This window comes from Candoia aspera, chromosome 1 (assembly GCF_035149785.1).
Source record: "Candoia aspera isolate rCanAsp1 chromosome 1, rCanAsp1.hap2, whole genome shotgun sequence".
NCBI lineage: Eukaryota > Metazoa > Chordata > Lepidosauria > Squamata > Boidae > Candoia > Candoia aspera.
Window position 1 is genome coordinate 226,888,012 of NC_086153.1, and position 16,799 is coordinate 226,904,810.

The following is a 16,799-nucleotide window of genomic DNA, read 5'->3' on the forward strand; positions in this document are numbered from 1 at the left end:
CTGAGGAGGTTGTAAATGTGAGGATTGGTCACAAAGTTATTTTTTCATCACTGTCGTAATTGAACAATCACTGTCTGAGGCCTGTAGTCTGAAGAAGTTACCCTCTTTCTATATTTGAAAAAGTATTCCCCTGTTTGACATCTCACCTAAGCTATTTAGACATTTGCTCCGCTCATCTACTTAATTTTCCTCCCATCCCCCTTCTAAAATTAGGCAAACTGACTTATATACAAGCAAATTGCAATCTGATAGCATGACATGAACATAAATGTAGTTTTGGAGTGATGAATACCCTTGTAAATTCCCCCATCTTTTTTTTTTTACATAAATTACTTAAAAAAAATAAAAGCAGTATGGAAGCAGGACACAGATGAAACCTACTATTTTGCTTAACAGATCAAATGCTTAACGTTGCTCCTGATTCTCACATCAGAGAATAAAATGGAAGAAAATATGCCAGTTTCTCTTTCAATCAAGCTTTAATTGCAGTACAGCTCCAAAGGTCATGAACTTTTGCAAGGTCCACCCCCTGCCCCACTGTCACCCTGGAACATGCTCCCTGTTGACTTCGACAGACCATGTGTAAAAAGGGACTGAGAGCCATTTGGTGGAGTCCGCTGCACCTGGACAGACACCTTTATGACCCGTTTAGAAAACGAGATCAAAGTCCGACACTGTTCAAATGACAGCTGCCCTGCATATTACTGACAAACCTTGGGGGCAAGTTGCAATCAAAATTATATTGGCTAGAGGCATGGAAAATTGAAGATTACCATGTTCTGAAGTTGTGCATTCAGTTACATACATAGAATGTATTTCTTCTACACAATGCAACAATCAGGTCCAGAAGTCAATCTCCATTCTCAAGATTCACCTCTTCTTTCCTGATCTAATGTTAGCATGACAAGTCAAAATCCAGCTAGCGCCACTTTATCTCCAGCCTGAAAAATGTAATGGTGGCTAAAGCCTTCAGCAGAATTACAGCCTATCAGAGGTGGTGCTAGAAGCAAACTATTTTTTGCTGTCTACGTGTGACATCAGAAAGACCTTCAACAGGCACTTTTGCCTGAACCCTCGTACAGCATTCTAGCCGTGTTATTGTATCTCCTTATTCTTCCAAAGGGACCAAAGCTGAAATGAAGGACTTGCCCTTACAGAGGCCCTGAAGTAGAATCGGAGCTTGGGAAGATGGCTGCCCACCCTTGGCTGCCCGCAAACCCACTGCCAACCTTGAAGAGCCTTGAAGCCTTGTGCAATGCAGCTGCGGAAAGCTCCCCGCTGGCTAGGCCGATGTAGCCTGCCCACTCTTCCCTCTCCTTCCTGTCTCTTGCGTAGCCTCTGGGCTGACATTATAGGCAGGGTGGGGATTTATCAGACAGCACACAATACCAATAAGGTGATTCATTGCCATCTAGCCCAAGAAGGGCAAAGCAAGCAGCTAGGGCTGCTTAGAACAGTCCCTTATTGCTCACTCCGCTTCCACCATTCATCTATCAACCCCAAATCCAATTCACACATTCTGCCAAAACACTTGAGAGCCCAGCATTTTATTGCTAAACAGCAGAGGGGAACACCGTCTCAAACACTTGTTGCAGTAAGAATGAATGGGATTATTACAAACCTGTGCAACTGTTTTGTTTATCCAGAGGGGTTTACTTCCAGCATAAATTGACATTTTGTTTTCCCCACCCCCTGACCCCCTGCTTATCCTAAAAGAGATTCTCCTCAGTGCCACCCATGTCCCTATCCTCCTTCTGAAGTGCGATAAACTCCTGGGCAGAATTAGAGACACCCTGATAGCCTCAATCCAACAAATATGCTAAGCCTCCCCTGGGTGCAGTAATAATCTTCGGAATGTGCAACAAAAACAAGAGGCTTCCAGCAGGATAACCACGTTAGCGAAAACAATGAGTTCTGTGGCACCTTAAAAACTAAGAATTCTAGCATTAGCTTTCAGACTCCAGTCCACTCATCAAATGCATTTGGCCCAGAGCTGCATGATCCTGCATGTGCAGGCACAGTGCCAGTGGCATTATTGTAGAAAATACATAGAGGAACAGAAGCTACTTTGAACCACGTGATTGCCACTGTCTGTATTTCAGTTTGCACGGACTTCACAGCCGACAATTCTCACCTTGTGTACCTGTAGCTTAGGGTAACATTTCACGAATCCGGTGTTGTGGCCTGTCATCCACAACATTAGCGGCATTTTAAAGTCTTATTTTTGCTGCAGCAGACTAACATGTCTACTCCCCTGAAAAACAGAATTTACCAACATTGTGACCAACTCCCCACACCAATCGGCTCACAAGTCCCTGCATGTGGAAATCATAAATGTAACATCCCAGCTGGGAAAGGTTCATCAGAATGCTCATAAGGCATTTGCAGTTCTTCCAATAGAGCTCAACCAAGGAGTTTAAGAGAGAGAGATTACAGTAACAGCTTTCTTCAAAACAGTGTCTTTCTGTCCAGTCCATTCTGCAATAACAACATCCCAAAGGTGCAAACAGGAGAAATGGTGACGTGCCATGGGAAGGAAACCCCCTGCACATCACCCTGGAATTTTACTTCAGAAATACACATGCACTTTACTATCTTGGATTCATTTTTATTCTCACAATAATAAAATAAGTTACCAACCACAGTATCTGCACTCAGTGCATGTGGCACTTATCCAGAGACAGCTCTGTACCCCCAACTCTTCAATCTCTTTTTGAAACATTTATTTCATTTTTCTCCCCTGACAACCAAGGTGCTCATGGCACTTTAACTGGAATGGGGCAGATTTGGCCTAGGTTAGCAGGTATTTGATCTATCAGCTTGCCTGACACCTGAATGTTCTCAGTGTTGGATTGGAAGGGCATGAATTTGAAAGGGGAGGTGGTGGGAATGACAGCCATTTGAACTACAGCTCATAGACTTGAGAAGCACGGCTGAAGGTGTCAGTGCTTGGAAACAGCCAGAGACAACCGCAGGGTCTCCAGCAAGACTGCTAGTACACAGGTCTTGGTGTTTCAGAGATGCCAGGCCAATGCTCAGTCTCTACAATAGGACCCCTTGGAATCAAGTGCTCATGCACAGGCCAGAAAGGAAGTGACAGGAGATGTGAAACTGTAGCATGTGCCCGGTCCCTCGAACCCTGCCTTGTGTTAATGCAGGGCTCCACCCTTAGTTCTGCAAAGTCAAACAATGGAACTTCGGCAGGGTCTACAGGGACACAGGCATCATTTGCAAACACTGACCCACTCTGTGAGTCGACACTCCTCACAAGCTACAAAACAGCACCAGTGGAACTTGCAGTTGCAGCGCTCACTGCGCGTTTGCCGCAGAATATTATGTCCTCGCCCGCAGCACAAGCTTTCGCAGTTGTCCATGCCTGGGCTGGTCTTGTTGCACAAACGCCCCTGTGTGCCCATAGAGTCCAATTTTGGTTCCTTCTCACAGAAGTCAGGTGATTTCTCAAAGTAGATCAGGTCACTGATGCCACCTCGACGCCGGTGGCGGGCCTGGCCCACCTCTATCTGTCCAGTGTTCCTGTTGTGGGGCCGGATCAGCAATGCCCCATGGAAGCGTTCCTTGAGCAGTGAACCCACCAGCCGGAAGTCAGGAGTCACCTGCCAACATGTCTTCAGCTGGCAACTTCCTGAAGTCCCATGACACTTGCATTTTCGCTTCATGTTCTCCATCACCACCTGCCAGGAGCACAAGTACACAGCAGTCAGAAGAATTCAAGCACCACACAGAGGACTGAGCTCCATCCAGTCCATTTCTCTATCTAGCTGGCTTTGGAACTTGGTCCCCATCCCTTGGAAGCCACTGATAGTTAACTGCTTACTGGCACAAGAGAGCCAGTTTGGTGTAGTGGTTAAGGCACCAGGCTAGAAACCAGAAGACTGCAGGCTCTAGTCTTTAGGCACAAAGCCAGCTGGGTGACCTTGGGACAGTCACTCTCTTTCAGCCCTAGGAAGGAGGCAATGGCAAACCACTTCTGAAATCTTGCCAAGAAAACTGCAGGGACTTGTCCAAGCAGTCATCAGGAATCAAGACTGACTTGAAGGCACCCAAAAAAAAAAAAACACCCTGTCACAAGTTCCTCTCTGTTCAGGTTATGCAGCTCAGCCAAGTAGTTACACAAGAGGTTGGTTATATTGCCTGTATTCACATGAGCATGCCATGGCTTATTAATTTAACCCATCTTTCTAGATTTGCATAACATCTTGAACCGAAGACTAACCACGCTGGCTAGGTTCACAGAGCACACTAGACTAAAATGTGTAGATGGAGTGTAAGCGTGAGCTGTATTTGCCTTCCCAGTATCCTGGTAGCAATGAGGTACATTAAGAGGTGAAGAGAGTTTATACAACGTTCCCAATTACATGCAGCAACATGTGCTCAGAGATTCCAAGGCTGCAGATCGTTTGGGGTTATCATTTACAGACTTGCAGGATGAGATGAAGTTATTATTCCAACAAGAATGTGTCATCACCTTATATTTAGAACAAAATTCAAAGAATGGGATTTTAAATGGCTTTAAATAAGCTAAAGACAACATTCTTCTCCTCCATCTCTTTATCACGGAGTCTGGCCACAAGGCATCCCATGAAGGCTTGCTTCTGCAGCTACAAAGGTAAAAAGTGCAAACGTTGACTTGTACGATCCCTACAGAAGAGAGATTCAGTTGAACAGCAATTAAACCTGCAGTTTGAACAACTGTGTCCAATGTCCCCCCTCCCCATCCCAACTAGAAAAGTAACAACTTTCTGTTCACTAGATTGATTAGCAACTCCCTTGGCAAAGGCTGCAGAAGGGACAAATTGTGAGTATTGCTTTGTGTTCTGACTGCACAAGACCTGCCCATTTCTGGATCCTGACTTTCTCCTGTTTTGAATTTCACTTTGAAGCCACTCTTCTGGGAATGTCCGGGAAGCTTCAAATCTGATGGCACTTAGTACTTCCTAAATCTTTACTGTTCTCCTAGAATTATAATTGATTTTCCAATACCACTGAGGGATATTATGTGTTTTCTCTATGTACATCTACTCCACTCCCATTAAAAGTGTCTTTAGTGCCACTTTTCTTTTTTCTTAAGAGATACAGCATGGTGTAGTGGTTAAGGCAGTGTTTCTCAACCTTATCAACTTGACGTGTGGACTTCAACTCCCAGAATTCCCAAGCCAACCTTCAGGTTGCTGAGGCTGAGAAACACTGGGTTAAGGTGTTAGACTGGCACCAGGAAGTGGGTTCCAATTTACTTTCAGCCACAGAAGCTCTCCAGGTGATTTGGGGCACTGCTCCTCAGCCCAGTCTACCTGACAGGGTTATTGTTGTAGAGAGAAATACAAAGGAACACTGGACATGCTGCCTTGAGATCCAGAATGAAAACATGAGATATAATTCTAGGTGGCCACACAGTGAGTAGGGGGATGATGGATGCTACAGGCCAGCAAGCCTGAAGGACACGAGATTGTGAGGACTGCTTTGAGATCTGGCAGAACCAAGCTGTGACCCACCTGCTTGTTTCCTGTGCAGAGTGCTCAAATGCATTCCCTGATCTAGAAATCATTTTTTAAATATTGGATTTTCCTGGGTTGGGGGGCAGGGAGATCACCAGATTGAGGGCCAGCCATAGTGTTGGTGGGCCAGTTATGCCTGGAAAATGCTAAAATAGGTACTTGGACACTGGGCTGCTGCCCAATTCATGGAGGACATGCACACTTCTTCTTGTGGGCCAATCAAATGGAGACAGGATATTTTCAGCTTGGTACTGCCAACTAATAGCCTTCCAGAGAACACTTGTTAGGCTAGAAAGAGAACTCCACATTGTCTGAGTGCAGTTCTGCTAGGGCCAAGCCAGTTTCTAAAAACTAGAGGGAGCAGGACATATTGTCTCCCCTCTTTCCAACTGCCCATTACAGTGCCTGCCTGGTGACTGAATCAGTACGCTGTAGCATGTTCCAGCCTACAGAGAAACTGCCTCCTCCCATCTTCATAAAGGGTAGGGAAGGACTGCGCCTAAATTCCCAGCACCATCATCACAGCAGCCCAGACACTGCCCTGTGGGAGGGACATAGCTGCAGCCTTGGACAGACAGACTAACAGGGGGTGCAGTGCAGCTTTCCTTGAGAAGTCACCATCTCTCAGCCTAGCATGGTTGCTGGACTACATAAACACAGTAAGTATTGTAAATTATTACTTATGCAAGGCACTTGCCACAGGTCTGTACTTATGGCAGCCTTTCTGCTCTGTTCACAAGTGAAGAATTGTTAACATCAGTGTATGGGAGAAGAGGTTCAATGGATTTGTGGATTCTGCCACAAAGACACACAGAAAAGATGGAATTAGAACATTGGTAGAACTTCCTGAACCTAAAACCTTAGATATCAGGTTGAAACAACCTGGAACCACCGAGCTGAACTCAGCCCACCAGCCAGATACAAATTCATCCGCCAGCTGCTTGACCATCTGCTCTTGCAATCCCAGATAGCTAGAAAATAAGCCCAATCAAGCAGATCACAGTACATTTGCGGTAAGTTCTGCTGTTACAAGCTCTGAAAACTTGTCCTGGGTATCTCTATGCAGGCTCTTCATGAATGCAGGTTTGCTGTTATACTGTTATGGAAGAGCATATGTTGAGAAAAAAGCCACGTGCACACAGGATGGAACCTTCACTGCAGCAGACAGAACTATCTTGATTTTGGTCGCCCATGTTTAACAGAGTCCATACCCCCTGCCTCTGAGACCAGATATCCACCAAAGGGACTTCTCATTACTCTCCCAGGCTAGGTAGTAGCATTTCATAGAACTTGTCTGTATTGGGAAGTGAATCAGGGTCCTGCCAAGTTAATACTTAGAAGGGAGCCCTCCAAAGCTGAAGGCTTTTGATTTTTTTTTTTAAAGTGGTGGCCAGAAAAACTACATTTTACACTTACTTATGTAGAAGCAGCATGCAGTACAAGCCTTTTTAGATTAGGGAAAGGAATAGCACATTTGAACACCCTCCCCTGTCAAAGCAAAACCATAAAGCTGCCCTCCTGCACACAAAGTTCAGCAGCAGATCTTGTCATGCGCTGCCTACCTCTGAATAACGTTCAGACACTGGGTTGCAAAGCAGGCTCTGGTTTATTTCAGGATAGGTACAACGTTGTTAGAAAAAGCTGAGAGTGACAGGAGCGCGCCGGTGCGGGGTTTAAATACCCCGCGCCGGTCAGCGCCCCCTCGCTCTCGGTCACGTCACCCCCCTTTGTCCCATGCGTTGCCCTGCCATTGGTTGAGGGTTTCTAGGATCGCCCATCCTCAGGTTTTCATTCTTCTGCTGATTGCTTTCAGCTGGGCGATCCCCGTGGTATTGCTGCTGATGGCTTGGGTGGCTCCGTGATCCGTTTATCTATTGTTTGTTAGCCGTTAGTCGTTGTGGGTTGATGGCTACTTAACTTGTACCCCTTCACCTATTTCCTTGTCATTGTCATGAGTGCCATTGCGCTGATTACTTTAGCTCAACGGCACTCATGACATACTGCCCCCTTTCCGAATAGTGTTCTCCCCCGGGTTTCTGGGTTTTCCCCCATGGAGCTGTCAAAACGCCATTTTTTTTTTTTTTTTTTTTTTTTTTTTTTTTTTTCAAAGTTCCCGCCGGAGTAGTTGTCGCCCCTCCCTTTGCTCCTCCCTCTACCACGTGCCTTCCCAGGGTGTGTCCATGGTGCGCATGCTCGGGTTCTGACCTGGCGTGCGCATGCTCCAACCACACCCTGTTTGTTTGGCTCAGTTCGGCGAGGCGAGAGGCGTGGCTGGTCGGGTGCTGCTCAGCTCCAGGTAGGGCCCTTTTTTGCTTATTTGGAGTGCGTCGCCTTTGTTGTGTCTCCTGGGCGTTGCCCCCAGGTTGCCCTGTTGACTTGCTTGCCACTCCCCCGCGGCCAAGGGGCGGGGGGAGGGTGCTGGCGATCGTTTGTCACCACCCCGTGGGCCCGGGGCGGGGGGAGTGAGTCCCGGGGGGGGGAAGGTCCACCCAAGTCGCGGGCTTGGGGGGGGCCCTTTCCCTTGGGGCACGGGAGGCGGGGGGAGGCCTGCGGGGGGGGGGTTGGTTTTGCTGACCTTGATTGCGGTTTGTCGGGGTATGCCCGGTGGAATGCTCTGGTCAGGTCAGGCGCTTTAACGTTGTGCGCCGCCACCCATTCCGGGTGGGGGAAGTGTTTCCACCTGACCAGATAGTGTAGGGTTCCTCGTTGCTTGCGTGAGTCGAGGATGTCCCTTATCTCGAAGTGGTGTTGCCCGTCGATCATAAGCGGTGCGGGCTGAGGCGTGCTTGGGTGCCATCGGGAGGTGGTTGCCGGTTTTAGGAGGCTGGTGTGGAACACCGGGTGGAGCCTCCGGAGGTTGTGTGGCAGGTCCAGGCGTATTGCTACCGGGTTCACTATTTGCGTGACTCGGAACGGCCCGATGTACTTAGGCCCCAGTTTTTTCGAGGGTTGGGTTGACTTTAGGAACTTGGTGGAGAGATAGGCCATGTCCCCCGCCTGGAACGTCGGTTGTTGGCGCCGGTGCTTGTCGGCCTGCTCTTTGTAAGCAGCCTGTGCCTCCTTCAGTGCCGCCGTGATTACTGGCCATGCTTCCGCGATCTTCCGTCCCCAGTCGCTGGCGTCCACCTGGGGTTCCGGGGGTTGAGGTAGCTCCGGTATGGGGACGAAGTCGCGCCCCGAGACTACTTCGAACGGGGTTTTTCCCGTGCTCGTGTGGACGGCGTTGTTGTATGCGACTTCGGCGAACGGGAGCAGTTCAGCCCAGTCGTCCTGGTGGTAGTTCGTATAGGATCGTATAAATTGCTCTAAGGTGGCATTAAGAACCTCAGTGGCTCCGTCCGTCTGCGGATGCCAAGCCGTAGACAGGGCCTGTTGGGTCCCCGTCAGCTTCAAGAAGGCCCGCCAGAATTTGGAGGTGAACTGTGTGCCCCTGTCGGTCACCACACGTGCGGGACATCCGTGTAGCCTGTACACGTGGATGAGGAAGAGTTTGGCTAGTTGTTGTGAGGATGGGACTGACGTGCAGGGGATGAAGTGGGCCTGCTTTGAGAAGTAGTCCTTCACCACCCAAATGGCCGTTTTCTTCTGGCTGGGTGGGAGGTCCACTATAAAATCCATAGAGATTTCCTCCCATGGGCGGGAGGGTTCTGCCACCCGTTGCAATAGCCCCGCGGGTTTGCCTGGTGCCCGTTTGGCCCGAGCGCACGTTGGGCAGGACGCCACGTAGGTTTTTACGTCTCGCCTGAGCGCGGGCCACCAGAATTGCCGCCGTGTTAGGTGTAGGGTCTTGAGGAACCCAAAGTGTCCCGCTTGCTTGGCGTCGTGTGACCTATGCAAGATCGCCTGGCGTTGCGAGTCCGGGACGTAGATTCTGCCTTCCCCCCATGCTAGGTCTTGCGCCATCGTTACCTTGTCGGGGTTTGCCAGGAACCAGGGGTCGGTTTTGAGGGCGGCGGCGAGGTCCGTGCGCATTCCCCCTGGTAGTTGCGGTTGCCTTCTTTCCGTCGCCGGTTGTCCCGCCGTCGGCTGCGCCGTAGCGTCGAGCTGCCTCCGTGCGCCGCTTCGGGTGGTCACGGCCATCCCCAGTTGCGAGGCGGATAGGACCGTCCCAATGGTGTCTGGGGCGGGCTCTTCGTCTTGGGGCAGCCGGGAGAGGGCGTCGGCCAGGAAGTTCTTCTTGCCCGGCATGAACTTCAACTGGAAATCAAAGCGGCTGAAGAATTGTGCCCATCGGACCTGTTTTGGGCTAAGGCGTCTAGGCGTTCGTAGGGCCTCGAGGTTCCGGTGGTCCGTCCAGACCTCGAATGGTTGGGTGGCTCCCTCGAGTAGGTGACGCCATGTTTCTAGTGCCGATTTCACCGCAAAGGCTTCTTTCTCCCAGACGTGCCATCGCCTCTCTGTCTCGGAGAACTTCCTTGACAGGTAGGCGCATGGTTTCAGGAGCCCCGTGGAGTCTTTTTGTAGGAGGATGGCTCCCAGGGAGAAGTCTGAGGCGTCGGCTTGGACCACGAACGGCCGTTCTGGGTCCGGGTGCGCGAGGATTGGCTCCGTCGTGAACAGCGCTTTCAGCTTGTCGAATGCGGTCTGGCACGCGGGAGTCCAATTCAGCACTGTGCCTGGGTTCTTGGCGCGTCTGGTGTCCCCCACCCCTTTGGTTTTGAGGAGGTCCGTTAAGGGTAGGGCTATCTCAGCGAACCCCCGGGCGAAGGACCTGTAGAAATTCGCGAATCCCAGGAAGCTCTGTAGTTGCCGTCTGTTGCGGGGCCGCTCCCAGTTTAGTACCGCTTCGACTTTTGCGGGGTCCATCTCGATGCCGTCCCCGGAGATTCGATACCCCAAATAGTCTAGGCGGTCTTTGTGAAACTCGCACTTTGTGGGCTTTGCATAGAGCTGCGCCCTTCTGAGCTTGTCGAGGACTTGCCTGACTAAGGTTACGTGTTCCTCGTATGTTTTTGTGTAAATAAGGACGTCGTCGATGTAGACCAGGACCCCTTTAAACAGATGTTCATGCAGTACCTCATTGATGAGCTGCATGAACACCCCAGGGGCCCCCGCGAGTCCGAAGGGCAGTACCTTGTACTGGAAAGCGCCTAGGGGGCAGTTGAACGCCGTCTTCCATTCGTCCCCCTCCCTGATTCGGATGCGATAGTACGCCTCGCGCAGGTCCAATTTGGAAAAGACTTTGCCCGTGGACAGGTGGGCGAGCATGTCCTTCACCAGGGGTAAGGGGTATTTGTTGGACAGGGAAGCCGCGTTTAGGCCCCGGTAGTCGGTACAGAGCCGTAGGGTCCCGTCTTTCTTCTCCCGGAATAGGACGGGGGCTCCGACCGGTGAGCATGCTGGCTCTATAAATCCCCTGTCTAGGTTTTTATCGATGAACTCCCGGAGGGTTGCCATCTCCTTCGGGGTCATCGAATAGATCTTTGGTCTAGGTAGGGGGACGTCGGGCAGTAGGTCGATTCGGCAATCCGTCTTGCGGTGGGGGGGTAGTTGGTCTGCCTCTGCTTCTCCGAAGACCTCGGAGAAGTCGGCATATTGTTCCGGTAGGTCTGCAGTGGTAGCGGCGTTGTCTTGTGTGGTCGCCTCCGCTCGTCCTACCGTGGGGTTGCTTTTGCCAGCTGGTACTGGTGCTCGATACTCGCCGTCGCCGAATGTGAAGGTGCGGGTCGCCCAGTTGATCCGCGGGTTGTTTTTCGCGAGCCATGGCATCCCCAGGACTGCAATGGGCCGTCCGATGGGCGTGACTACGAACGATGTGCGCTCGGTGTGAGTGCCCATTTGCAGGGTGACCGGCTCGGTTTGTAGCGTGGCTGGTTTCCCCCCCGCTGTGGAGCCGTCCAGCTGGTGGAATGCCAGCGGCGTGGGGAGGGGGAAGCAGCGGAGTTCGAGTTTGGCGACTAGGTCGGGGTGGATAAGGTTTTTTGAGCACCCCGAGTCCACTAGTGCCGCGGCCGTGGTGGCTCCGTTGCCGGCAGAGAGTTGAATTGCTGCCAATATTACGGAGCTTTTGTCGTTTCGTTGAGGTGGTTCGCGTTGCTGTCCCGCCGCCTGCCTCGCCACGCGTTTCAGGGCAAGCGGGGAGCATTTCCCGCCGGCTGGTCGGGGTCGGTATTGTCCTCTTCTCCCCAGTAAGCGTCCCAGCCCTCTTCCGGTGTCGCTGTGGCCACGGTCATTCGGCGGTGAGGGGGCGGCCCCGGGTTGGGTGGTTTGGGGCTAATTTTCGGGGCGGGCTTGGGCGCGCTGGTCGGCGGTCGGTTGGCGAAGCAGTCCGCCGTCTTGTGCCCTAATTTGCCACACCTCCCGCAGGGCTCCCGGTTGAACTTCTTTTTAGGGTATATGGGGCCGGCCATCCCCCCGTGTGGTGCGGGTACCTTTTTCCCGACGTAGTTTGTGTCTTCCGTGGTTGTCATAAGGAAGGTGCGGTGCGCGTGTTCGGCTTTCCCCGCGAGGTGGATCCACCCGTGTAACGTTTCTGGGTCGTCGCGGTAGAGGGCCCATTGGAGAACGTCGCGGTTGAGCCCCTTTTTGAAGATTTCCAGCAGGGTGGTCTCAGACCAGTCGCAGACCTTTCCCGCGAGGGCTTTGAACTCCAGGGCGTAGTCAGGGACCGTGCGTGCGCCCTGTTTAAGTCTCTGGAGTGCGCTTTTCGCCCGTACTTTGGCTAGGGGGTCTTCGAAATAGTTTTTCATCTCGTTGATGAAAGCAGGGAAGGTGGCGAGGGCGGGGGAGCTGGACTCGTACAGTTGGACGTACCAGTCCGCCGCCCTGTCTTGGAGTTTGATTGCCACGGCGCCGATCTTGTCGGCCTCGGAGTCATAGGAGTGTCCGTGCCTCCCCATGAACTCCCTAGCGTTGGTGACGAAAAACGAGAGTTTTGAGGGGGTCCCATCGAAGAAGATGGGAAAGTCCTTTGGGGCCCGGGCGTTTTGCGCGGCCCCGCCTCTCGCTTCCCGGGATGTGGTGTCGGCCGCCTGTGCCGTCTGCTGGCTTTCCGCTGGCTCGTGTGGGTTCGGTGCTTCGCTCGGGGTGTGGGCTTGTGCGGGGACGTCATTGGGTGGCGCGGGGGGCATAAGCGCCTGGAGCATGGTCCGGAGTTCCGTCAGCTGAGCCCGCATGGCCGCGAGTTCAGCTCGTGCCTCCTCGTCCACAGCCCGCACCGCCGCTGGGGCCGGTTCCGTTGGCGCGTCCTCGGGGGGGGGGGGTTCATCGTCCCTCCGCCGCGGGTCCGCTTCCTCCTCCGTCTGATGGGTGTCTCCGTCGTCCTCCTCCGTGTCGAGCACCGTGGGGCTGTCGCTCCACGCCCGTTGCTGGGGTGCGATGTGGGGCGCGGGGTCCTCCGCTGGTTTCGGAAGTCGTGCTGCTCCCTCCCGCGGTCGGGTTGCCTCCGTCGCCATCTCCCCTTGGGGTTGGAGCTGAGGCTCGGGTCGGGTGGGGCGGGCGTCCATGGCTCCGGGAGTCCGCGGTGCCTCTGGCCTCGGTCGGTCCTCCTCTGTCTCTTGCCGCGCGGCTCGCCCTCCTTGCCCGCGCCGTTCCGGCCTCATCTTGCTGGTCTTCTCGCCGTCTACTCCTCCCGCGGCTCGTTGTCGTCCGGTGGGGCTCGGCGAGGCTGAGTTTATGACTCTCAGCTTTATGTCATGCGCTGCCTACCTCTGAATAACGTTCAGACACTGGGTTGCAAAGCAGGCTCTGGTTTATTTCAGGATAGGTACAACGTTGTTAGAAAAAGCTGAGAGTGACAGGAGCGCGCCGGTGCGGGGTTTAAATACCCCGCGCCGGTCAGCGCCCCCTCGCTCTCGGTCACGTCACCCCCCTTTGTCCCATGCGTTGCCCTGCCATTGGTTGAGGGTTTCTAGGATCGCCCATCCTCAGGTTTTCATTCTTCTGCTGATTGCTTTCAGCTGGGCGATCCCCGTGGTATTGCTGCTGATGGCTTGGGTGGCTCCGTGATCCGTTTATCTATTGTTTGTTAGCCGTTAGTCGTTGTGGGTTGATGGCTACTTAACTTGTACCCCTTCACCTATTTCCTTGTCATTGTCATGAGTGCCATTGCGCTGATTACTTTAGCTCAACGGCACTCATGACAGATCTGCACTGGGAACAGTGACAGCACTTGGATATTGTCCTGTGTGTATCATACAGCCCACCCTGTCCTCAGCTGCCTGAAATGTGACGGAGGGTACTGTGCTGGTATTGGTGTTGAAATATAGTCTGTTCTTCTCTCACACCCATGCACACCCACTTTGAAAAAAGAGATCATAAGCATTTCCTTGCCTAACCCATTTTGGCTGAAGTCAGGAGCTAAGCTGGAGGAGGCCTTAGTGTTGGGATGCAGGACCACCTGGGGATTCCAGGGCTGCTGGCTAGATCAATGTTTCTCAATCTTAGCTGTTGTAAGACGTGTGGACTCCAGCATCCTGGCTGGGGAATTCTGAGAGTTGAAGTCCACACATCTTACAAGGTTGAGAAACACTGGGCTAGACTGAAAAGTCAAACATACATTTTGGAAGAAGGCAAACCACTTCCATGAAAACTGTTACCAATGTCATTACCAGGAGTAAAGGTCAACTCAAGGACATTTTTACCTTTACGCTATTTCTCCCATTAGCATATATGCCTCACCACCACAGGCGTAAGGCTTTGTTTTGTGGATCTATAAACTTCAAGGCTTTTCTCTTAATACTTAGGTGTGAGATACTTTTGGAGGTGGGTTCAAGTCTGAAAGGTACACGTGGACTGAACCTTCATCTCTTATTGGCTGAGACTCCCAGGCTTTAAAACCAAAAAACACAGATCCATCAGAAGTACCATGGTTAGAAACCACACACCCCAGTTTATTCAATGTTTCAAGCAAAGAATGGGGAATGGCCACAACCATTTTAAACTTGCCAGAAAGTTTAGGCAAGCTTAAGAAGGCAGTCCCAGAAAGGCAGCTGAGTGCCAGACTAGACAGACCTTCAGTCTGATTTAGTAAAGCAAGTGAGGGTGTCCTGTGCCCAGCAGTTGTGAGCATGTCCTATGGCTGCATCACACCAGGACCACCGTTGCATTCCTTGACTGCAACATTATCGGCATGTACCAATTAAACTCCTTGTTGCCTTGGGAAAGACAAAGGGGCCAGGAAGGTACATGGAAACCAGCCTGCAAAGCACACTGATGCCACCTCTCTGCCCATTAGTGGCTCTGCTGTCTCTACATTCTGCAATGAGATCCAGCCCTCACCCCCCACCCCCACCCAGGCAGCAAGAGAGGACCATCCCCTGCAGTGCGAGAACACTGTAATAAAGGAAATTAGCACCAAATTACAGAGCACTAATAAGCTGGAGCCATTATCCCCTTTGCATCCCACCTAGTGGTTTCAAAATCATTTCCTGTGGGTGTTCCAAGGGGACTGTCTGCCTGGGAAGGGTCCAATCCTGTTAAGGCAGAGCTCTCCAGGCCAAATCTTCTTCAAGGAGAAAGAAGGTCAATGTCATTCACCCGTGGGGGGATTTCTTAAATTTTAGGTAAAGGACAGTGTTCCAGCAAGAAACCTGAATGGTTATATAAGGAGGGAGACAACCAAAGGTGCACACTTCAAGCTGTTCTCCCCCTGCTGTCTCCCCCCACCCCACCTCACCTCACCCCCGCTCATGTGCTCTTCATTATGCTGCTCTTTAAAGTTGAGCTGTTCAAAGGACATCTAATCTCAAAGAACAGCTGTTCGGGACAAATCCTCCTCCGTGTTTACTTGGATGAAAAGCCTACCAAGTTCAATGGAACTTACTTCCAAGTAAGTGGATATACAGAACTGCAGCTGTAATGAAAGCAAAACAAAAAAGAAGAGTCTTTGAGCTCCACCATACTTCTATCAGGCAGAGAGAACAACTCCCAAGGAAGCCTTTAAAAATTGGGTCCCTGAAGGGGCCAGAGCTTATATTCTTTTCCTCTTTATGTATCATGGGAGGCATATGTCCTGGGGAAACAAAACACATTCTTCGGGGAGTGGAGCCTAGAATTATATCAGAAAGAAAGTAGCAAGAATTGCCTGACCCCAAATCTGTTCTAAGAAATGTCATTTTCATGTAATTCATTTGTAACAGAATTACTGTTTTATTTAGTTAATTTGCCTTTGATAAGCAGGCACCACACTCTCTTTCCCTAACATAAATATCCATTCCACAGGAGCCTCTACGAAGATTCAAGAAGGCCATCCAAAGAACTTTGTCCTTGTGAGCCCCTTCATGTCTATTGCTACTACTGAAATGGGATAGCTGGGGAAGCTGTAGAAAAAGCAGCAGCAGCAGCAGCAGCAGCAGCAGCAGCAGCAGCAGCAGCAGCAGCAGCAGCAGCAGCGTAATGCTGCCACTGAACGTCTGGACAGGAGCTGCCATTTTAATTCCCATAATGTTTCACTGAAGCATCACCTCAGGGCTTTCTGCAGTTCAGCTCCAACCACTCAATTCAGCATCATAGTGGGCCATGGCACCATGCCAGGAATGTGGCAATTGATCAAATAGGCCACTTGGTGATCATCACAAACCATCACTGCTGAAGACATCTCTCTGAGAAAGGCTTTCAGGGCAACAGCCTTATGCAACCTGGCTCTTATTCTTCTGATGGCAGGCTATACTTATTGCCCTCCTTTCATACACACACCAGTGCAGGTACACATGTGCATATACCCACCTTCACCAAAGTAATCTCTTTCGGAGGTTGAACTATAACTCCCACACATTATAGGATTTTGTAGACCTACACGATGATGACATCAGCTTTGGAGAAGGCTGGCATATGCAAAGCTACACTTTTGTTGCCTTCCTTTTTTAGTACACTGAGATCCGGTGCCCTGTGGCAGTCACCACCTTCGTCTGGATGTGATGGCCAGTCCAACCCTTTTAAGAACCTCCTATTTCCTGCTTCATAGAGACAAAATAAGCACATTCCTTTTATTTTGTAAAGCAAAGGGGTGAGAAGAGCATACATATTTTGACAACGATGTTGCTTACCCATGTATGCCTCAGTTTGGTACCGTTCTTTGCTTCCCCACTAAAAAAAATTAGGTCCCATAATAAATGAGTCAATGTTCATCATCAGCATGAAACATCAATTTGCCACTGGTAATTATATTTATAATCCCTTGGATATCTACTGAATCATCTCCCTAGACCCTCTGAGACCAAACATCCTGTTTATTTATTTATTCAATTTATGTATTACATTTTGGTTCAGATTTTATACTCAGATGACTTATAAAACAATCTGCTGGCAAGCATCCTTAAGGACTATGCATCCTTTCTTTTATACAGG

At 50.9% G+C, this 16,799-nt stretch overlaps 1 protein-coding gene across 1 annotated transcript in view; it reads right to left on the bottom strand.

Annotated features, from left to right (window-relative positions):
- Positions 1 to 2,749: 2,749 nt before the first annotated feature.
- The window catches only part of WNT10A (Wnt family member 10A), a 59,111-nt gene continuing 45,061 nt past the window's right edge, over positions 2,750 to 16,799 (bottom strand). Inside the window, exon 4 of the mRNA XM_063288909.1 lies at positions 2,750 to 3,692. Coding sequence (XP_063144979.1) covers positions 3,225 to 3,692 — 468 coding nt within the window. The 3' untranslated portion in view covers positions 2,750 to 3,224. The remainder of the gene's footprint in view (positions 3,693 to 16,799) is intronic.